The following is a 24,326-nucleotide window of genomic DNA, read 5'->3' on the forward strand; positions in this document are numbered from 1 at the left end:
GATATTGCAATCTTTCAAGCCTCTATCATCCATCTGTTAGTAAATTCTTACTTATTTCTATTTTTCGTTATTATTTGCATTGTCCTCATTACTCTTATTAATTTGTAATTTATAAATATTGCTATCAATAAAATCATATATTCTGTTTTGTTTCCATCATATACATCTTTCCTTTCCTCCTTCATTCATGCACTCATACATTTTTATCTTGTTCCATATTAAGGCATGGATGAACTTGAGACTCATTTCTTTATTCTTATGAACATGTGGATTATACTGGCACAAGTGTATACTATGAACGCAAAATTGTTGTTGTATAGACAACGACAAAGGAAGAGGAAGAGGAATGATAGAGATGTAGATCTTGCAGCTATTATGGATGCAGGTTGGGATAGAGCAATTACTAAAATGAAGAGGTTGGATGAAAGTTTTACTTTAGGGGAAGCAAAAGCGAGGTTACCTTCTGAGCTTCTGGTCATGAGTCTCCCATACAATCAGGTGCTACGAGTTGCAATAAAGTTAGTGAAAGATACTAATATGTTGTATATTTGGTGTACTTTGGATCACTCACACAAGTCAGATTTCATTAAGATGTATATGGATGGCACGTTATCATTTGGGTGTTTGCTATAAATAGGATGAACTGTATGCCATTCTATAAGTAGGATGAACTGTATTAATATGTGATGCTTTCATTATTGTTTTAGCAAGACAATTTTTTTTTTCAAGGCTGGACGAATGTTCAAGTTGTAATATTTCATTTATCTTTTTGTCCAGTTGCATCTTCCCTTATTTGCACATTTATAAGTTCTAGAATCTCTTTTTAGGTCACAAGAATATATCATTTTCAAGCACAAAGTATGTTTTGCAATCAATATGATCTTCCAAAAGAGTTGATTCAAAGAATAGCTAGTCACCTTGGTAATGTTTTGGGCGTTGGCATGGATAAGCAAATATGGGAACACACTTCGTATGGTCAATTCAGTGTCAAAACAACTTATGAGCTTTTTTCTACGGAGATGAATGGTTGATCCTCCATGGTATTTTATATGGAAACTAAAGTACCCTCCAAAAATTAAGATCTTTCTTTGGTTAATAATTACAAATGATAGGCTTCTAACAAATGAGCAAAGGGCCAAGAGAAACTTGACTGTTGATTGATTCCTCTTGTACTTTATGCTATGGCTTTTAGAAACCATTCTTCATTTACTTTGGGATTGAGCAAGGAGTATTTGGGGAGTTGATGGGAATGCCCTGGCAGGTACGTTTGTCTTTTAACCTTGATGTCGAAGCATGAACAATATAGTCTGAACAAATTGGGTGGAATAGTATATTTATTTTCACGTGCTGGTACATATGCAAATGAAAGAATAAACAAATTTTTGGGGATAAACTTTGGTATGCCGCATCTTCCCTAAAGTATCATTGTTAAGGTTGTGAACGAGTGGGTTGACACCTCTCATACTGTATGCATTAGTAGTCGTGAGTGCTGTTGTCTCTAGCTCGGGACTCGCCTCCTGAAGAGAAGGTGAAGCTTAATGTGAATGAGTATCGGTCCAACACTTCTAGATATATAGGTGCTGGGGGAGTATTACGGGATAATAATGGTGATTGACTGGGTGTGTTTCCGGTCAATTTGCACAAATGGCAGGTGGTTGATGCTGAAATTTGGGAGTTTTATTTTGGTCTACCGTTTGTAAACAAAAGTATTTCAAGTCTTTGTGTGGAGGTGGACTCAGCTATATTGGTTAATTTAATTAAACTATAGCTAATACCAGCTTTCATTCTTTTGCCAACATCATTGACCAATACAGACAATTTATACGCATAATAGATTGCAAGTTGGTTCATGTTTACTAGAAGAAAAATGTTATGGTAGATGACCTTGTCAATTGGAGTTATAATATGAATCTTGGGTACCATTATTTTGAATCCACTTAAATAGATAGGAGGTCATTTATCTAATGATATGATCTGAGTCTCAAGGACTCGAAATTTTAGTAATAATTTATTGAGTTAGTTTTGGGATGATTTACCCTTACGTTACCAAAAAAACTCTTCATTACTTATTGCGTTTTTTAAATTAGTATTAATATTTAATAAGTGTTATTATAACAAATATATCATAAATAAGCATATATATACTCTAATATGAACAATTAAAAAATTGTCTCTTCCGTCCCAAAACATTATACCAAACAACAAACAGAATAGGGGTACATTGGTCATTTAATCTTTCCGCTCCATTCCACCTTGTGCTTACTAAACGCAGAACAGAGTGTCCCATTTTGGCCGGCGCGTACCAAACGTAGCGTGGAACTTCCATTCCATCTTTTCCAATTCTTTCACACTTTATCCCGTCTATTTACCAAACACTCCCTACTAGAACATATTAGTGAAAAGAGAATTAACTGCTCTTTTACTTGAGATACAAAATAAAGTAAACCAACCAAGCAATTGAAAACAAATCCTTGAGCTTCAACCATATAGCATGGCGAAAAAGAAAAAAAACAAAGAAACAAAATACGTGACCATTTAACAAAAATTGTTTGCTTGATTCTCGTGATCTGATCGCTACATGTCTCATTAGAAAATTTCAAAAACCCTAAATTTCATGCAGGCCTTCAATTCCCAATAACGTTGAATCAATTAGTTGCTATAGCTAGCTAGAGAACCTATATCCTTTTGGATATGATGGTTTCTTTTCTACTACATCTATCGATTAAGATCCATCAAACCTAAAATATCTTAATGCATAAACTTTAACACAGAACACAAAGCACACTGCAACGACTCAGAATACGTCTTTGATGTCCATCATGTCACCACCATCATCCTTTGGAGAAAATTTGTTGTGTAAGAAAGACATTATCTTAGAGGCACCACCACCCAATAGTACTGTTTATTACAATTATTGTCACTTTAAGAACCATAATTAAGTGTGTGCCTCTTTGGTATTAAATACTTTTTTTTATCTATTTTTTCATTTTTAAACACGTAGCACACATTTGTTGGATAGTAGTACCATTAGATTTTTGAGTTGCTTTTCTCCACTCACAAAAATCATTTGGAACATGAACTAAATTTCAACTTATATTTCTTATGGACACACACTCGTAGGAAGCAGCGTTTATAGGGATGTGCAAGTTGAATCTTGTAAACCAATCAAGCATTGCAAAAGTCCTACTCCTTTAGATTTTATAATACATTAAAAACTAATTGAGAAATGAGATCGATCATTTTTAAATAAAAGAATAAAATGGAAGAGGCTAAAACCTAGTAAATGTTTGCATGAATATATCTATAGCACATAGGGGCTTATCTTTGTCGCCAAATAACCCAACCCATGTTTGATTTTGCCTCATAAATTAGTACCAAGGTATGACTGTGTTTGGATGATTGTGGGAAGGCTGTTCCTCCGTTGTGTTACAAAATTATGCTTCTTGGATAAGGTTTTGTAAATGGATAAGCATTTTCTAGTGGCACTCTCTCTTAGTCTACCTTTAAGAGGCTAAGAATATCTTACCCAGTAGAATATGTGTAGCAGTCTCATGCCTACAACTGAAATCACACTTCTACAGTTTATTACTTGTAACCAAATCCCTAATTACAAGCTAATTAGTTTGAATTTGTCTCTTGGCACAGAAATTGTTGCCTGCTTTACCTATGTTTCTATAGGCTCTCGTGATCTATCATCTATCTACAAATATATAATGGAGTTGCTTCAAACACCCCAAACTAGTGTCAAACTACTTAATTTCTAACTATGATTAATCGTAATTAAACATATGCTAACAACAGAGGGTCACAAGCACGGGCGGATCTATATATTGTAGCAAGTCGAGTCCATCTCCCCCATGCAACAATATGTTGTCTCAGTTTGCCTTAGCTATATTGATGTTATCTTTAAAGTAGAGATAAGACGTTTGGTGACATGCTTGTGAGAGGTTGAGGTAGCAGCTGATTGTGTTTTTTCGTTGTGACGAAGAAAAGTATATGGAACCTTCATTGCATATACAATTGCTAATCCTTCTGGATTACGACGGTACAGTTCACATGCATGCAACGACAGTTGAAAGTCCTCCACGTACGCAAATATTGGTCGTCAGTTAACTGCAACCGCTGTGTATATATATTATATAACAGATCAAGTACAGGATGAATTTGCAATGGAAAATATAATATTGATAGCAATAGGACTACTGGTCCCATTGTTCCCATAGGAGATTACCCGCCCCTGAAGCAGCAATTACAAACTTACCATTTTTTCTAAGGCCTTGACCTAATGACCCCATCTCCAAAATTTAAATATTGAGAGATTTATAATTGATACGAACTTCGGGGTCACGTTATTCGTTTGCTTATTTTGCCTACAATACGTATAAAGGGAAAATTTTGCGTTTAGGGTCTCATAAGATCCATTTTAACATGTACATGGAATCTTAGACAAAAATAAATATAAGGTGACAAAGAAAACCCTCCCTTAAAATCTCCCCTCAATACGAGGGGCATAGCGAATAGCAGACAAAAGCACATGACACACGACACAAGAACCAAAGTAAATAACTGCCCTCTCTTTTTTGACCACTCTAACTCAGCCATATTTTAAATTGAGAAAATTGTAGTAATAGTTTTTCTTTTTAATTTTAATTAAATTGGAGAGTTGATCTTTTAATTAAAAATTTGTGTCTATTAGTCATTCAACTTATGAAAATGTGCAGGTATAATCATTTTCGTTAACTTCTTCAGAATTTTGTCAAAATAAATCATGATAAAATGACCATTGCTACAATCAGGTTAAAGTTGGTAGACCGTTTCTTCAATTGGGTTAAAGTTGAAGGACTATTGCTACAATTGGATGAGGGACCATTGCTACAGTTTTTTCATTTTGTTTTCCATATTTTCCCCCTTGATGACAGAGTTGATGAAAAATACTATAACTGCACATTTTGATGAATTAAGAGACCAATAATTATGGATTTTACTTGACAAACCATTACTTCAATTTAGTTAAAGAATTTAGGACCATTGCTGCAATTTCCTCTTCAAACCTTTCTCACCCTTTTCTTCAAGAAACCCCAAAATAATAATAAACTAATTCAAGTAGTACTCTCTCCCAACCATCCAACGGCCAATATCAATTCAAAATAAGAGTAGTCACATCCACATCCACATCCACTTACTATTATAATAACAGAAAGAGGTTACTTGATCACTTTGTGTGGACCTTTTGCATGGCTTGAATGGGAGGAATGTGAAGCATAGATTATAAAGGAAAGGGATCCTTTCCGGATCCCTTCCTCCTAGCTAATCCATCAAATTCAGAATTCCAAATCGTTGAAATTTGATCCAATGGTTACAAACAAGGGCTCACTTTAAAAGTTATAATAATTTTAGTTGTTGGATCAAATTTCAACGGTCCGGATCCCCGAACTTAATGGATTAGGAGAAAGGGATCCTCCGGATCCCTTTCCGATTATAAAAGCAAAAGCTATGTATGGCTATATATAATATTAAATATATAGAGGGTACTTAATTGGGAAACCAGAGATAAAGGTGATGGAGAAGAAGAAGAAATGGTCTGGCCTTGTTTCATGTGAACCGGCGACCATCACGGTGTGTTGTAGACTTTGAGAAAGAAGTTGCAAAAAGAGGGTCCGTAATCCATATGAATCACATCTCCCCTATGTATGTCCATGTCACAGAGAGTGAAAGTATAGAGCAATCAGGAAAAGCAAGAGCAAGACTCCGGGTCTTCAGAGTTAAATTTAAAAAACAGATTAGGGTCACCGATAGGTTAACGAAGAAATTGTGCCTAGCATTCCCACTTTATTTTAGAGTGCGTATGTAGCTCAACAATTTTCTATGGTCTCCTTTTTTGGGGTAATATTCTCCAAGGTCTCTATTTTGGATGTAAATTTTCGAATATTTGATATTGAGAATGAATAATAAAGGACTAAGTGGTTGTTTTCCTCATGAAAAAAAATGTTCAAGTGTTGCAGAATAAATCTAGAGAGAGAAAGAAGAAAAAAACATGAGAGTTGTGGTTCTATTTGTTCACTTCATAACACGCATTTTAACATAAAGATAACGGAATTGACCAAGATTACAAAATTTGTAGGCCAGTGTCTAAATTAGCTAAATTAAAAAGACAATGGCCAAAATAGATTTTGACCATAAACACAATGAGTAAATTTTTTATTTTATTTTAAAAACCCTTTATTTGACTTCTCCTAGGCTTTAGGAGTTCTTAAAAGTTACTATGATCGTAGACCTAATCCGATGGACCATGATAAACCCTACTTCTAATTTACAAAATTACACTTCAACGTCAATACATAATATTTGCAACACTTAAACGTAAGTACAATATTGACAAAATTTAGAACGATGATATTTGAGGCAAAGTAGGATTGGGCACAATTGATGAAAATAAGATGAGAGAAAATCGGTTAATGTGGTTTGGACATATAAAACAAAGATCTACAGATGTTTCGATTAAAAAATGTCATTATGAGACAGAGGCTCAGAGCAAAAAAGATAGAGAAAGATCTAAGAAGACTTGGATAGAGGCTGTAGGAAAATGCATGGAGTATTTAGAGCTAATGGAAGACTTGGTGCAAAACCAAGCACAGTGGTGTTCTAGGATGCATATAACCAACCCTTCTTAATGAAATAGAACTTTGTTTTGTTGTTATACACATAAACGTAAATACATAATATGTGCAACAGCCGGAGTAATTTTCTTTTGATGAGAAATGCTTTCTTGTTAGACTTCATAAGGTTCTTATGCTATATTACTATATTGTCAACTTAAGTGAGAAAGATAATTTTAAACATATTACCAGTAATAATCTCATAATTTGGCCTATGTTGGAGTATATCTATCTATTGAGAAAGATACCTCCCTTCTTCTAGTATAGGTATAACTAATCTGTCAAATTTTCATTCACATGAAATGTTACCTAAATGTTCTTACATAATATAATTGTTTATCAATCATGATTTCATGTGTTGGTAAAATTCTCTCTCATTTTAATAAACAAAATAAGCAAGTCGCACCGATGTTAATGACTTTTCTTTTGGCATTTGAACGAAGAACCAACTAAACGAAGCCCTTTCCCTTTCGGTTAGAAAAGTGGATTGACTTGTTAGAAAGACCACAAATCAACAATCCTACAACTTTACATTAAAGTTAATATTTCTATTTTTCCAAATTATGATGAGATTCAAGTAGAACTATAAAGCGTTTTATAACGGAATTTTTTAGAACACTGTTTATTGGATGCAAATAATGCTGTATATAGAGTGCAAGTACTAAATTTAGAATCTCTATATATTTGTGTCTATCTTGTTTTTCTAATTTGGTTATAATTTGGAAAGTAGAACATACATGTTGAAGAAGAGCGTGAGGGTGGCTTTGTTGGCTTTTGCTTAACTACCAACACTAATCCAACAAAGGCTAGAACCCTAATTAGTAATTAAAAAATGTTAGGTACAAATTGAACCTATTGATTTCTGGGGTGATGGTTAAATAAATTAATAAGAGAATAATCAATCATCATTTGGCTTTTAATAGATACGATTTGATCCTCATTATCCAATGAAAGTTCTCGTAAGCCGACAATAAAATTGAACTCTCTGAAAAAATAAACTTAAAAGTTGCATCTTGAAGTGATCCTGTACATAATTTGCTCTAATGGAGCTTCCTAATCATCTATGCCACATAATTTGTTCTAATGGAGCTTCCTAATCATCTATGCCTTAATTAAGTTAAATTTGGCCAATAATTATCTCTAAATTGTTTCATAACCAATATGTACGACACGTACAAATTTCACTGTAACAAAAATGTTTATATCTCATAATGATGCTAACCGAAATGTAAGACATGTATACACACGTACATATTTAATATACACTCTATTGTTTCCTTCTTCTTCTTTTTTAACAAAAGATAGTATCTCCGCTATGAAGGTGAGGGATTGGACTAAGTCTTACAATGGGCTTGTCATAATAATATGATTCAACTTTGATTTTGCTAAGAATTTGACCTAAAACTTTTCACTTATAAGTAAAGAGGACTACCACTAGACCTAAAAAAAATAAAGGCTTATTAATTGATTTGCCCCTGAAAATGCCAACTAGTCTCATTTTACACCCTAAAATTGATTTTGTCCACACTTTACCCCCCTGAAACTGCCATTTTTGTCTTATTTAATTTCAGTTCACCTTATTTTTGTCTATTTTGTCAAATAAACGTTGAATTAAAGGATAGTATGGACATTTTATTTTTAACACAATTTTTTACCTCCAATTTGCATGATAAAACAATCCCAAATTCATTTTTTATTATTCTTATTCAAATCCCCATCTACATCTCTTGAGGATTGATGTAGAGCTGTGGTTGCAGACATTGGAATCGATGAGTAGCTTGAAATAGATTTTAAAACACAACCCATTATTTTCTTTTCAAACACAAACCCTTATTTGTTTTTGCCAGTGACTGTAGCTACAGCTCCACAGTAATCCACAAGAGAGACAGATGGGGGTTTGAATTGAAGTTATTGAAAATGGAAATGACATTGTTTTAGCATGCAAGTTGGATCGCAAAGAGCTAGTTGGATAAAAATAAAATGTTCATATTATCCTTTAATTTAATGTCTATTTGACATAATGGACGAAAATGAGGTGAACAGAGACTAAATGAGACAAAAATTACTATTTCATGGAACAAAGTGTGACGAAACTAGTTTCACGGAGTAAAGTAAGACTAAAAGATAATTTCAAATGGCAGATCAATTAATAAGCCATAAGCAAATAAAGAAATAATTAGATAGGTGAGGTTATGCAAATATCGTCTTAAACAATCATGTAAAAAGAAAATAAAAAAAACATATATTGATATTTGAAGGGCAGCCTTGGTGGGGAGCTTAGGCACGCAATTACATTTCTTAGCAAATTTTTCGTGAGTTTAGCAAGAAAAAAAAATTGTTTGGGTAGGAGAACTCGTAGGGTTCGGTAATTCTTATGCGCTTAGTATTTCTTGGTCTCAAGTCATAGACTTGTATAGATATTGTTGGAATAATTAGGGTTTACTTGCTAAATTAAATCATATAAAAAATTAAGAAATAATTCATACATTTATATATCAAAATAATGCATGCACATGAATAACTAATGTTAAATGAACATGACATAATGGATTAGAAAAACTTAGAAATTAATACAGTTGAGGCAAGTGTTAGATACTCTGTTCTTAACACAAGTTTATGCCCCACTACGGTGCTCATGGTTGATCGGCGCTTTTCCTCCAAGATACAGCGACTACATCCTTGTAATAGTAGCATTCCAAATGACAAGGCTCCATGACCACGATTGTGTTAAAAACTCTCATATGGACTCAATGAGATTTTCTAATATTTAGTGCACTCTATGTATGATTATGTAAAATAATGAAAAGTTATATTATGTTTACAAGCAATAGTTCTCGTTTCCCCCTACTCTTTGGCCGCGGATCAGTCCGAGCTAAGTGGGTCGGTACGTTTGTAGATTTTTTTTAGGGGTGTGCTATCCACACACCCCATTTTACTTTTCACACTCCCCTTGATAATTTATGTCCGTTGATCTTCTTCAATTCATCCGATCCGACAGTCGAAAATTAAAAAGGTGTGTGAAAAGTAAAATGGGGTGTGTGGATATCACACCCCTTTTTTTTAATTCCGCCTTTCTTCTTAATTCAGTCCAACATCAATCTATCTCTAGCATAGCTATCAACACAAGCAATATTCGATTAAATTAAGGTCTTTAAAAGGTATCAATTGATGTCACTCAATACTACAATCTGATTGTATTCTTCTCTATTTGTAAGTGAGAGGTCTTAGGTTCAAATCTCGTGAATGGCGAATTCGATAATAAATTAGGTTGCCTATTGTGTGGCTGAATCGAACTCCCCATCCCCTTAGTGTAAAATATATTGTTGTAAAAAAATATAAATAAAAAAAAATAAAAAATAAAAAGTATCAATTGACAACAACTAGGTGTTGCTTCATCTTTGCTCATTTGGCTACACATTTTTTTACACTTATTTTGTAATGCTCATTTCGTAATATATTTTAATAATCCGATATAGGTCTTTGCTAAAAAATCATGTCTATAAAAAATGTCTATTCGTCTATTTGTTTCATTACAAATGAATGTCTTAAAAGTTTTTAGACTTGTCTTATTTTTCGCAAAGATATATATTAATGAATAATGAATTAAAATATAAATGGTCTTAAAAGTTTCTAGACTTGTCTTATTTTTCATTGGTATGACTCAATATAAGCATAAGATGGGCTGACTAAGTATTACGTTACAAAATTAAAGTTTAGCTTGACAATTATACTGGTAAGGACCAAAATGGCATGACGAGAAAAATAAGAATTTTAAAACTTTTCTGGGTAGAAATAGAGGTTTTATTGGATTAAGATAGAAGCACTCGGCAATGGTTTATTGAACCGTTACATAAATCCAATAGAAGCACTCGGCAATGGTTTATTGAACCGTTACATAAATCCAATAGAAGCACTCGGCAATGGTTTACTGAACCGTTACATAACTTTGTCAGTTTTTTCTTTCTTTCCTTGTTTTCAGAAACTTTGTCAGTTAAAGCTAACGTTACCAGCATATTATATTTGGTAACTTTAGGATTTAAATCTTACGAACTTGGAAAGAAATTGATATTGTACAAATATAGCATCGAATCCTCTCGGATATATATAGATCGAGGAAACTGTTAAAAAAACCTACCACCACCATGGATTCTGGCTCCCTCCTAGCTTGAGTTGTTTGTATTTCACTACTATTACTGAAACTAGTTAACTAATTAATCCAGTCTTTTTCTTGATCGGTTGCAATTATCTTGGCTCTCAACCCACTAGTCACGCCAGTGGTTTTTTGAGAGTAAGGTTTGTGTATGTGTGTGTGTGTGTGTGTGTGTGTGTGTGTATTAAATGCAATAGTTCTCATTGTCTCTGCATTTTTTTTTTGTTAATCTTTTTCGATTGACATTGTCTCTGCATATTGGTTATTTTCTTCTCGAATTCCATATAACCATACAAATATGGCTTCCAGTGGACTACAAGTTGTTTCCGATATGAAGGTTCAGAACGCCAACACACGCAAAGGAGATGCCAACAATTCCCAATCCCAGGTTGGCTTTTGTCTTCTTTTTTCTTTTTCATCTTTGTATATCTAACCTTTTTCTTTAATACTTTTTATTCCTTTATTTTGTAAACACTTTATTTTAGATTCAATTTCTTTATCAAATAGACACGAAATTACAATTGGAAATTATGAAGTGATTAGGGTAAAGATTAATGAGTGATTACTTGTTTTTGAGATTAAAAATGATTAAATAGACAATTTTAGTCAATAATTACAATTTAACTTTACGAATTAACTACAATTGTTACATGTATTTAATACAGTCACCATCTTACAGTTAGTTATAATTTATGTGAATAAATATATGTATTTATTACAATAATCATCTGACTATCGATATAGTAATTGTATTAAATACATATAAGTATTGTAGCCAAATCCCTGACTTTGATTTAATTTGATCTATGCAAATTTATAGTTTTTAAGCAGCATTTACAACAATGTATGAGAATAATTTTGTTAATTTAGCATGAAAATTACTCAAGTACTATTACAATGAGCATTTTCATAAATACTAAATATTTATTGTGTTTGAAAAATGATAATAAGAAAATGAAAACTAATCTATCATAAGAGGGCTAATCAATTCAAATTAAAAACAAATGAAGCAATTACCACAACCCTAATTTTGCTTAGACTAACACAATTGGGCCTACTGGTACTGACCCCTCGCAGAAGTAGAAGAAAGAGAAATCATCCTTCTGCTCGATTTGAGGATAAATTATAGGGTCAAAACATTCAGCTCTTTAGTCTAAGGTGGGAATAGATCCGAACAGAGGATCAGCATTTGTCGATCAAGTTTAGAAAGGGAAGTGACGGAAGTCTGCTTGCAGAGAGCCAAAAAGGAGATGGAATATTAAGTAAAGTCATTTTTACAGTATTTTCAGTTTAACTTTAAGCTAAATTCTCTTTCATTTTGTTTAGATTTAGCTAGCAACTATTCATCAAGTGAATTTAGCATTTGAGATAGCTAGGTTGTTGAAGTTTGATATGAGAGTTTTTAGGCTAAAGTAGGCCAGTTTGTTGGAAATACTTTAATTCTTTATCAAATTTTTTTTTCTAGTTTTTATTTTATCAATTTGGTCATCGTGTTTTTATTTTATTTTATTTAAGCAACGATATATTCATAAGTCAAAAGAAACAACAGGTAAGCTAGCCAAGAAAACCACACGCACCGACAAGCAAACGAAGCTACCCATCGTCTTGGTCGCCGTGTTTGTTTTTGTTAATAATGCAAGGATAATATTTCATTTTTCTTTAATTAACTACAAATGAAAACTAAAATTTGATAAACCCATAAAATTACTCAGTATTTTAAAAAATTGTCTTTTAAGCTAATTAAAATATTACTCAGTATTTAAAATTGTCTTTTAAGCTAATTAAGGAGCAATGTCACATCACCCCCAACTTGGTGCACATGGAAAATTCTTTAGGGAACACAATTAAAACTTAAAAGAGCTAGCTCGCCATTATGCCACTCCAAAATGCACTACTATATCATCATACTTTTTTGTCACTCTTCTAAAAACAACTTTCTTTCCCTCTGATTTTCTCCCTCCTCCCTCTATATATACTCCACCATTTACCAACTCCACCCTTCACCCTCACATCACACTTATAAATCTTAAACACCAATACTACTTCTCACTCATCATATTCTTAATTTCTTATGGCTCCCAAGGGAAATAACGTTGTAGTTTCTAGTATAAAGCTCGAGAAGATATTTAGCATGAAAGGAGGCAAAGGAGAGTCCAGCTATGCCAACAATTCCCAAGCTCAGGTAATTAGCTAGTCCATTCAATTAATTTATTTTATTTATGTATTTAACACTTAATATGTTTCAGTATTTGTTATTATCCAAATAATTGTGGTTTAATTAAATTTTCAGGCCATACATGCAAGATCTATGCTTCACCTGCTAAAAGAAACCCTAGACAGTGTGCAACTGAGCTCCCCTGAAGTGCCATTTGTGGTTGTGGACCTTGGATGCTCAAGCGGAAGCAACACCATCTACATAATAGATGTGATCATCAAACACATGACCAAGCGCTATGAGGACTTGGGATGTGACCCCCCTGAGTTCTCGGCATTTTTCTCTGATCTCCCCAGCAATGACTTCAACACCCTCTTCCAGCTCATCCCTCCTATGGCCAACCACGGCGGTAGCATGGAGGAGACCCTCGCTGCCGACAACCACCGCTCCTACTTTGCTGCTGGCGTCCCTGGCTCATTTTACCGGCGGCTCTTCCCGTCGAGGTCCATTGACCTTTTTCACTCAGCGTTCTCCTTGCATTGGCTCTCTCAGGTAATTAAGTAACTAAGTAGCTAGTAATCTTTTTTAGTTACCTAATTACATGGGATTTTTTAATAGTATAACGTAGTATGTACAAAATTCTAGGTTGGTGATGACAAATATGAAAAACCAATTAATACTCGTATGTTTCCAAGGAAAATATGCTACATCCACACTAGTGCAAAAAAAAAAAAAAAAAAAAAAAAAAAAAAAAAAAGGAAGAAGAAGAAGAAGCTTAAAAATAGGCAAAGAAAGAAAAACTATACGATTTTCTTGCCGATTTTGAATAGGTCAAAAAGTTAAATGCCATGAATTATGGTCTCGAGGGTTAAAAGGAACTGTTTATAAAAGACAATTATGTGTGGATGTTCGTCCTCTTAAAATGTCTTTTTTTTTTTTTTTTTTTTTTTTTTTAACAAACAATATTATCTACATTAAAGAGGAAAATGATCTCTGAACTGATGTCAGATAATGGCAAAAAGTTAAGATATACGTCGATACCATAAAGGGAAACCTTTGTTTAATTATATGCTATTCAACTTAGTTATCTGACTATAGGATTTTAGTACCCTTTTGTTTATATGCTATTCAACTCTATTAGTTATCTGACTAGGATTTTAGTACTACGTATATTTATACAAATTTAGAATTTTTTAACTTATTCGTTTTCATCTCAAATTCTTCGTTTTTATGTTTGATTGTTATCGTATTCTACACGCAATCGAGTGTGTACGTTCCATATAGTATTACCCTTGAATTAGACAGATGTTGAAATTATATGTGTACACTCTTTTTAAATTGAACTTTATGTTTAAAACCTTAATTACACTTAGCTAGATTGGCTAATCAATTTTCAAGGCTCGATTAAATTAACCCATGTCTTGGTATTTAATTGGAAACAAGAGCTTCTAAATCATTACATTCAAGTCGTTCAAGAGCAATTTAGTAAGTTATATAGCTACATACTTTTCCCGAGTACTCAAGTGGCTAGAGTAACTATTCGACCAAAAAAAAAAGTAGCTAGCTAGTAACTGAGAATTAAAGGGTAGTAATACTCACACACTTACTTTTACTCTCACATCTCTCTTCATTCGGTTATCAGATTAAATGAATTATAAAAAATTAATAACAAAAATAATAAAAATATGCTAAAGATAAAGATAAATGTGAATAACACTATAGCTAAATTACATTGAATGCAATGACTAAAAAGTCATATGACTTGGACCAAAAAATCAAACAAAGGTGGGTGAGCCTGGTCAAATGTCTTGAAGAATTTAAGCAACATGGCTCATGATGCATGCTTTTTTACAAAATGCTTGGGATTTTCAACAACTATTGAATAATCTTGTTGTGTAGTTAAAATTCAAAAGGTATACATGTAGTTAATTAATATATCTACGTTAGTTGAGTGACTAGACTTACACTCTCTTTGATATCAATCATTTTTCTAAAAAAAGTAAGAGTAGAAAAAATCATAAGAGAAGCAAGGTCTACAAACTGCAGCTTCTTCTGCTAATGTTTCTATGGCTGGCATGATTACGTCTGAGCCTTAGCAGGCTTCCAAGTCCATATCTAGACATTGAACATATCGAGAAAAGAATTATATATGACTGTTAGATAGTGAATTTATTAAGTAAATACATGTATCGTAATTAAGCCCTTATAAAGATGAACATGTAAAATTCTTGTAGCTCAAATAGTTAACAATATGTACTATTTATATATTCAAGGTTTTAAGTTTGATTTTTCTTCTCTTTCAATACCGCTCATAAGAAGCAAAACTTTGACACCTCTAGATTAACAATAATAATGTCTTGTGCGGGGACCCAGGTGCCAGAGAGTGTGCTGGACAAAAGATCAGCAGCCTACAACAAAGGAAGGGTGTTTATCCATGGTGCGAATGAGAGCACAGTCACTGCATACAAGAAGCAGTTTCAGACAGACTTGGCAAGCTTTCTCAGGTCGAGAGCCAAGGAGCTCAAGAAAGGAGGCTCCATGTTTCTTGTTTGCTTGGGTAGGACCTCAGTAGACCCTACTGACCAAAGTGGCCCAGGCCTTCTCTTTGGGACTCACTTTCAGGATGCTTGGGATGATCTTGTCCAAGAGGTAATCATATACATAGTTATATATGTCACAAGAAAAAAACATTATATGATAATGTTTGTTTTGTGTGCAATGTGCATGCATAATACCATATAGGGTTATCGACCTAAGTAACTATCTTTTTTTGTCACATTATATTTAATTGGCAGACCAAAAAGCAAAAGAGAAATTAAACACCAAAAAACAAATAAACAAATAAGCAAACGAGAAAGGAGATCTGCATGATTAGATTAGGTGTCATTGGTTTCACAAGACATTTATTATGAATTTTCACTGGTCATGATTAAGTCGGGGTGATTCTAGCCGTTGGATGCTAACCCTAAAACTGATCTGGCCCTTCCATTTGTAGATTAGTTCTGTCGACATAATAATAACTATATATTATTGGCTGCCGGGTGGTCCATATTATTGACCAATGGATGAATAAGATGGGTTGTTTTTTTAAAACCAAAGTCATCATTTCTTGTATCTCAGGACAAAGGGCATTTGGATAAGTCAGGTGATCAGTGTTCATCAAAATAAAGATATTTGAAAATTAAAAATTAAAAAATAATAAAAACCCAATATTACTTGTACGTATATGATCGCTTAAAAAGTGGTTAACTTATTATTGCAAAATCTTTCATTGTAGGTATTTTTATATACACTATAACTTTATTCTCCGTTTCATTATGAATCCGTCTTAAATTAACCATGAAATGAATTAATTGGAAAATCAAAGCATACAGAATCTGTCTCAACGAAGACTATCTCAATTTTTGCAGGGACTTATCACTAGTGAGAAACGTGACAGTTTCAACATTCCTGTGTATGCATCAAGTTTACAAGACTTCAAGGAGGTAGTAGAGGCTGATGGCTCATTCACCATAAACAAGCTCGAGATTTTCAAAGGAGGAAGCCCCCTTGTTGTGAGCCAACCCGATGATGCCGCTGAAGTCGGTCGAGCCCTTGCCAACAGTTGTAGGAGCGTGGCCGGAGTCCTCATCGATGCACACATCGGTGACCACCTCGGCAATGAATTGTTCTCAAGGGTGGAGAAAAGGGGCACAAGCCAAGCCAAAGAGCTACTGGAGAAGTTACAATTCTTTCACATAGTGGCCTCCCTTTCTCTAGCTTAATTAGGGAGTGTGCCCTTTTTCTTTTCTTTCTTTCGTGTGCTTGTGTTGTGTTGTTAATGTTATTATTAACTGTGGTAGTAACCTTTATTAATATGCCTATGAGGCGTTGTGACTTTGTGTTCCTTTGAAATGGATTAAGTAAATGAAACTTTAGTACAAAGTTACAAATCCCTTTTACTTTAATCTCCTTTTAGGCATGTTATTGTGCCTAGTATCATGTGATAGTTGTATGAGTGAGGAGTTTCAAATTCTACCTAACACCTTTTGGCTTTTTGGAATGTTATTTTATTTAGATACCTCTACTTTTCACTCTTTCTTAACTGCAATTTAATTGTTTTTAAACAACGTTGCTGGGTTGTGAGCAATGGTAGTTATTTCAGTTGCTAACTAAACAAAGGTGTTCTTCTTTTCAAAAGTTTTGAATTACTTGCTAGTTTTTTATTCGTGTAGGCTGCCTTGTTAATTATTTGGTATCAGTTCTTAACCAGATAATTATTCTCACTAAGAGCATCTAGTGATCCTCAATGCTAATTCAAATAGTAATCCAACAACTTTCTGTAACACACATGGTAATTACTTGAGCAAAATACATTATTTTTCTTGTTCATTTTAGATTATTAATTAAAAATAGTTGATTTATTATAGCTTAACTTCATAAATGTACATTATTTTGAATGTACATAATTAGTTGTTAGATAACATGTGCTGATAAATGACTTATCTGGAAAACCCTTATAATTAAGAACAGACTGCAATAGTTTGGGTCCAATAGTGATGGCGAGGAGTAGGGTGATGGGTCCATTGTAAATGGTAAGTGTGATGGAAACTCTTACATATTTTTCACCCTCCCTTTATGAAAATCTACAATTTTCAAATGACCCAAGAACAAGCAGCAAGCAAGCTGTATATATATACACACGTACACAAATATATATATATGTGTGTGTGTGTGTGTGAACTGTATCTAATACATTACTAAATTCCCCTCTTCACAACCATCTTGATGATCAGGTGAACAGAAAATGAATATATCGGCCTCTTCTGGTAGTTTAAAGCTGACCCTTTTCTTTACCTTTCCACTACTTTCACTTCTGCACAAACAAGGATCATGGGCATCACTTTTTCCACTTTCATCAGTCAACAGCTTCAGCAAAGAAAAACTGTCCCTAGAATTGGAGGTAACATCATCTGAATCCTCTCCACCTAAAGATGGATAAACCCAATTCCCTCCAGAACCATAGTATTCCCCTTCACTGTTGTTACAAACCCTACTATAAATATCGTCTTTTCGGCACGGCGATGATGCTAAGAACCACTCTTCCAAAATGAGCTCCTCCTTCTTAACCGCTGTCATCTGCTGCTTCTTCTTCTTCTTCGTCTGCTCGTTATTGGACTGCTCCAATTTTTCCCACAGGTTCTTGTTTCGTCCACAGAAGCATTTTGGCTTCAAAGACTCAATAACTGATGATATGAGGCTTACATGTTCTTCCTTTACCGTAGACAATGGCAATCTCTCAGGGCTTGGAAACTGGGCAAAGCAATAGTAATAATTGACACCCATTTCTTTATTATTCTTTCACATTAGGAGCCACAAAATAGTGCTCATAGATGGAAGACAATATTTACTTTTGATATATGGTGTACAGCATACATATGAGTATACTTTCGTGCATATTTATTCTGCTTTGGATTCCTTGGATTCTCCAATAAATTATTTGGAAATTTGTTGGCGAGGTAACATCTTTCTTATCAACGTATTATCATCCAATACCAGTCCTCTAAGTTTGGGTGAATGATTTCAAAATTTGGACGTATTTCGTTGTTTATTCTCGGGCTTGCCTTGCTCTCAAATGTACCGGTGGCAATTAGCTTGGTCAGGTTGGATTTTTATGTTTTGCTAAAATAATTTTTAGATTAAGAACTTCTTAAATGTTATCTCGAATATTCTCTTTTATATTTATCTCAACTTTTAATATTGTAATAAAATTGTTATCGTTTCGTGACAACAAAGCAACATATCGTACCTCTATGGACTGGAGGCGTAAAGTTAAAGAGCAAAGCATCTCCGCATAAACACGAAGCCATTCTTAGCAGACGAATTTGTTTTATTTAGCAGCTAGCTTATTTTGTAGATAAACACAAAGTCATTCTTAGCAGACGATTTGTTAGATTACAACCCACAAGACAACACAACGCTAATGCCAATTTATCAAATAGTTCTAATCTCAAAGCTAACTTATTAATTTACATACAGTTTCATTTAAAATTATAAAACTGTTGCCTTGGTTACATCTACCATCTATCCAATCTATAATCCCCTTAGGATGGTGAAAATGAAAGATCTGTCTTGTCATTGTTTTTTTATATTTTTAATTTCAGCTTCCTTTTTTTTTTTTTTTTTTTTTTATCCTTCCTACGAAAATAAGATTCCTAATCAGTCATTAATCGTTGACAACATGTGTATGGTTTAGTTTCAAAAAAGATAAACACACATCATTTTTATCCTCCTACGTACTTTTGTTTAATTATGTCCTTTATTTCCGTTTGATTAACTCAATCCAACGAACAAATATAAAAAGGGGTGTTTTGAGTGGGGAAAATGTATTAGTATATGAATGAGCAGGATGGCAAGTTCATTGCAACCGAGACAGGAAATTCAAATTAAACTTTTGATATGGTGTAGCAATCATGCAAAGCAAAACAATAAAAGAAACAAGAACCATACACGGGACCGAAATACAAGAGTCCACTGGCAAGAATGCATTGGCAGGATTTTATTTCCAACACAGAATCGCTACCGGCACAGGCCCCCATCATGCTTGCTACAATATAGATCAAAACTTGAAGATCAGAGAAAGCAACACGCATTTAGAAAGCCTCCGAATGCCAAAACATAACATGCACAGGTACATACGTCACAGTTCACTCTCCAATTTACCCTCACCGAATCATACATTATATCCCTACTACAGTAACTAGTAAAAACACTAAACTTAGACAGAGGTGTGTGCAACCTACAGTACTCTCCCTTCTTAATTATGGTGAAGCCGAAACTGTGTCAGTGCCAGAAATGTGGGAGGCAGCATCCTCTTTTGCCATTTCAACGTAGTTCATAGGAGCGACAGGCCTCAGATCTCTCTTCCCATCTTTCGTTACAGACCTGCTTCCATTTTGATGAGCATTAAGTGATAGACGTCTGCTAGGAGTTCCATTGGCGCCTCCATTTGCACGAGGACCTACTACCTTCTTTGTGCCAACCGGTCGTGCAGGGCTAGGCTTTGAACCAAATGGGGCTTCTTGTTCTGTGTGTTGTAGGTCTTGGTACTTCTTCTGGTCCTGCAAAATCCATCAGATATAATCCCATTTGATTCATGAGGACGATGAAGTCAGACTGCTATGTAATAACCAAAACCATACAGGCTACTGTAATGTCAGATTTAGATTCGGTTCATATCACACGTCACTGGTTTAATACTCAGGCACATATTAGAACTCATATAATCATCAGTGACCCTGTAATCACCTCAAATAATCATCAATGAGCATTTAATTATCTATTCAAGTGAAACATACCCTCATCCTCCGCTTCTCTTCTTCTCTTTCTTGTCTAAGCATGGCATACTCATCCAGCATAGCAAGAAGAGGAACACCATCATAAGTAAATGATATGCCACGATCTTCCTCCCAGCCACGAGTTTTGGCTACCAATGTGTCTACAAGAGCTGCATTGCCAAGAAAATGAAATAGTAAGAAGTTGGAAGATAATGGGTAGTCAAGGTGTACTGATTGGCAGCAATGCCTGTTTAATTTCTTCTATCAACAACATACTACAGGCCAACAAAACTTCCATATAATTATGATTTTTGCATCTGTAAGATACACAGTCGTCATAATGTGTTATCCCTCATACCTGGAATTTTGTTAACCAGAATACGAGCTTTCTCTGCACGCTTGAGGTTTAGGTGCGCACCTCTACTCGCATTATACCTGTTTTCATCCTGTTCCACCAAGAAATTGTTGGTTACAATGAAACACTTCAAGTGGTTTAAGTATAAAGAATCAGCAAAACTCAAGTGGCCTGCATAGGTGCCAAGTTATGCATTACAATCCATCCTTTTAAGTAGAATCTCCTAGGCCAGTTATTGGTTTAAAGACTAAATGATTACTCTTAACCACCCTGTCCCTTTATTATAGGGGAAGGTTTAGGTAGTTCAACCCTCAATAATGGGGAGTGGATAGGATCATAGGAAAGGCGAAGGGTATGTGCATTCCTAAAATGTACAACACTTGAGCCAAAACTCGATGTAAAAACAGATGGCAATCATTAGACAAATATGAGAATGGAGGTTCAAGTCCATGCCTCTCCCCCCTCCCCAATACACATGCACACGTAGGCAGATTTATTTTGAGGGAGAGTTTACTTACACGATTGTAGTCCTCAAGCCAACTCTCTTCTTCACAGGCTGACATCCATTTCTCAACCTTGTCCAATATATCCTTTCTGCTTAGAGCTTCATCCTTCGCTTTTGCTATCTGATCATCCATGTCAGCCAGTAATTCAGTAGGTTCAACATTCCCAGAATCAATGAGTTCCATAATCTTTTCTCTGGCAGCTTCGGTATCTATTTCTATATGAGCTCGAGCAAATATCTCCTCTAGCTCTGCTTGCTTCTTGAACGCAATCTCCTTCATCCTACTTGATTTCAGCTGATCAAGCCGCTCAACTTCGACCTCAGTCTTGAAAATACAATTCGGGGAAATGAGTAAACAATGATAAACTGTTTAACAAACCATTGAATATCATACGCTTCATATACCTGCTCGATCAGATCCAGCGCAAGAGACCCAGGAACAGTCACTTCATCTACTGAAGCTGATATGTTACAGGTAACATGTTCAAATAATTTCCTTTCCTCGTCAGGGGTATCCATCAGATTCCACAGATCAATTAGCTGAGTTGCTGACTCTTGAAGCTTCAGAGTGAAGACACAAATCAATTTTGATTCAAAAGTCCAGCTTTCATCTTTGTACAAGCAAAAGTAATGGAAAAAAAGGGAAGAAATAAATACCTTATGCAGCCTCTGCTTCTTATCTTCTTTTAGTGCTAAGACAGTATTCGCCAGCCTAGATAGAGTATCATTGCTAATGCTTTTGGATTGCACACCAGTTGAGTCCTTTAAGCTAGGATGAACCTCCGTAACAGCACTCAAGAAGTCCAGTCCAAGTACAGCACAAAGATCATGCACTGTACTCACAAATTCAAGCACCTTGTGCAATCTTTCACTCTGCCAGATCAAATGAGCTATTAATATTATCATTGTATTCCAGATTTAAGTGTAGACTGCAGTGATAGTGTATCTTTTCATGTTCACGAGGATAAGATATATTTACCTTTTCCTTTTGAAGATCGTGAAGTTGGGAATGAAATTCATCTAATTTCTTCAGGGATAGATCAGACTCATCAACCACAGGACTCTCGCTGAGGTTCGAGTTCCCAGCAATTTCGCCACAAATTTTTTGAATTTGTAACTGAACATCAGTAAACTCCTTTACTCTCTCCTCTTTCTGTTTCCACAGCTGTTCCAGTAGTGGTGCTATAGCCGCAAGCTGTTCCTTGATTGTCCCTGAAGTCTCCTCAGGCTGTAATCAAATTAACAGTTCACTATTACTTACCATATACTTTGATAGTACTATTAACATGCTTTAACGTAGCAATAACTAATAATCTGTACATATGAGGAATATGTATGCAAGTACTCACAACTCCAGTAAAAGTTTTTTCTCCAAGAGCTGATAGAAGACTGGAAAGTTCAAGTCTGGAATCAGACAATGCCTGAAGAAGCTGTGCCCTTGACTTTGCTGCCAGCTCGACCTTCCTCTTGTATACGTCTAGGCACTCTTGGTCTAACTGAAGAAGCATTTTGTCTCGCTCTTCATCACTCTCGCCAACTTCATTCCAAATTTCCTGCATTAATCATGGATTAGTTCAGCCAATCTTTAAAGTACATACAAAGAAGCGGTGGGGTAGAAAAGGACAGACAAACAAAGGTAAAAAATGTAAGTCACCTGCAGTTTCTGCAGCAAAGAACCGCAAGTGGTTTCTCCAACACGAGGGTTTTGAGCATCCACTACAGCCATTTTTGTGAAATCACTACGTTAACTGCATCATCGAAAATTTTCGGAAGGCATTTAAAGCTTTTTCAAAAAACAGCAAGAGAGAACTTAACCAGAAAAATAATGCATAAATACCACGTCTTCAGCCATATAAGACGATAACTAATCTGTAAAAGGACTCAAGCATAAGAAAAGATCACAAGCATGAAAGAACCTCAGAAGACGACGGAAATACTGAGTAGCCCAACCATTAATTGGGGTATTAGAAATCAAAACATGGTACCTCTAAACATTATTACAGAGATACCATCTATATTTCTTCTGGGTTCTGGAATCACATCTATCAACGACGAATATCTTAATCCCAGAACTATATTTTGGTACAAGATGAAGTTACAAACACAAATCACACTGATCACATCATGTCACAGACCAAACAAGAATTTCAATCGAAGTACCAAATCAAAGAACCACAAACAATCGAACCATATATCATTAGTTTCTTCCATAAAGATTCCCAAATCTTATAAATCTTACCAAAGAAGACAACAACCAAAACAGCTAACTTGTTTTCCTCCCATTTTCTCACCACCCAAAAACAAAGCACTAATATTAGTAGTGCATTACATAAAATCCCACTTAATTAACCAAATAAGAAGAAAAAAAATCCAAGATTCCAAGTTCATAACCAACAACCAATCATCAAGAACAAAACACATCATGCCCAAACCCAAATACAAACCCCACTAACCTAATCACCTAAAATTCACTACAGTAAACACAAAACCCACCAAGAAATTACCCTCATAAAAAATGCATTACCCACCAAAAACCCATTAAGCCCCACATTCAATCAAGAACCCAAAAACTTCAGATCCCTCGAGAACTTGAACAAACCCCCAAAAACCAAGAAAAACACAGAAAAGCTGAGAGAGAGTAGCAGAGAAAAAGCTTACCAGATTGTCCTTGAAGGTTAGGTATTTCTGGGGTTTGGGGTTTTTCAGATCTGAAAGACTGAGTGGGTGTTCTTCCTCAGTGCAACATTTGAGAGAGAGAGAGAGATGGAAGCTACCAAAGGACAGAGAAGGAAAGAAAAAAACAGTGTGCAGATGATGAGACAAAGGTGGGGCCCTTAGGTACCATAATCTAATTGTTCCGAAAATTCTGATTTCTCATGCCCTGGATTCTGTGGTTAATTACGAATTTGGGACTGCGGTAGAGTGAGAGTAGGGGTGTTTGCTTGTTTGACTGGTTTTTTGTCTGGGTCTCGGATGGTCAATGACAACTTGGAACAATTTCACAATTGGGGTGTAATTTCTGTCTGGTTATATTCTTTAATTCATCTTATTTGACGGTTGAAAATTAAAAAAATATGTGAGAAGTAAAATAAAGTGTGTGGATATCTCACACCCCTTCACAATTTTGCCAAGGCCACGGAAATTAGAAAAACTACAGCACATGCCACTGGCACTTGCACATGCGCTTAG

The 24,326-nt window shown here is 34.8% G+C and overlaps 2 protein-coding genes across 2 annotated transcripts; one reads left to right on the top strand and one right to left on the bottom strand.

The window, feature by feature from the left end:
* The first annotated feature begins 12,758 nt into the window (after positions 1-12,758).
* On the top strand, positions 12,759-16,854 carry LOC137714083 (indole-3-acetate O-methyltransferase 1-like). Its single transcript, XM_068453372.1, has 4 exons — positions 12,759-12,988; positions 13,097-13,513; positions 15,335-15,610; positions 16,372-16,854. The coding sequence occupies exons 1-4, from the start codon at positions 12,878-12,880 to the stop codon at positions 16,723-16,725; spliced, it is 1,158 nt and encodes a 385-aa protein (XP_068309473.1). The 5' UTR covers positions 12,759-12,877; the 3' UTR covers positions 16,726-16,854.
* A 2,608-nt stretch (positions 16,855-19,462) lies between these two features.
* Positions 19,463-23,931, bottom strand: LOC137715103 (65-kDa microtubule-associated protein 1-like). Its single transcript, XM_068454328.1, has 10 exons — positions 23,796-23,931; positions 22,792-22,885; positions 22,487-22,690; positions 22,117-22,365; positions 21,795-22,010; positions 21,543-21,698; positions 21,151-21,462; positions 20,636-20,723; positions 20,299-20,447; positions 19,463-20,061 (listed from the first exon to the last, which is right to left on the bottom strand). Exons 2-10 carry the CDS (start codon positions 22,861-22,863, stop codon positions 19,762-19,764), a joined length of 1,746 nt encoding a protein of 581 aa, XP_068310429.1. The 5' UTR covers positions 22,864-22,885; positions 23,796-23,931; the 3' UTR covers positions 19,463-19,761.
* Between the last annotated feature and the right edge of the window lie 395 nt (positions 23,932-24,326).

This window comes from Pyrus communis, chromosome 14 (genome assembly GCF_963583255.1).
Source record: "Pyrus communis chromosome 14, drPyrComm1.1, whole genome shotgun sequence".
NCBI lineage: Eukaryota > Viridiplantae > Streptophyta > Magnoliopsida > Rosales > Rosaceae > Pyrus > Pyrus communis.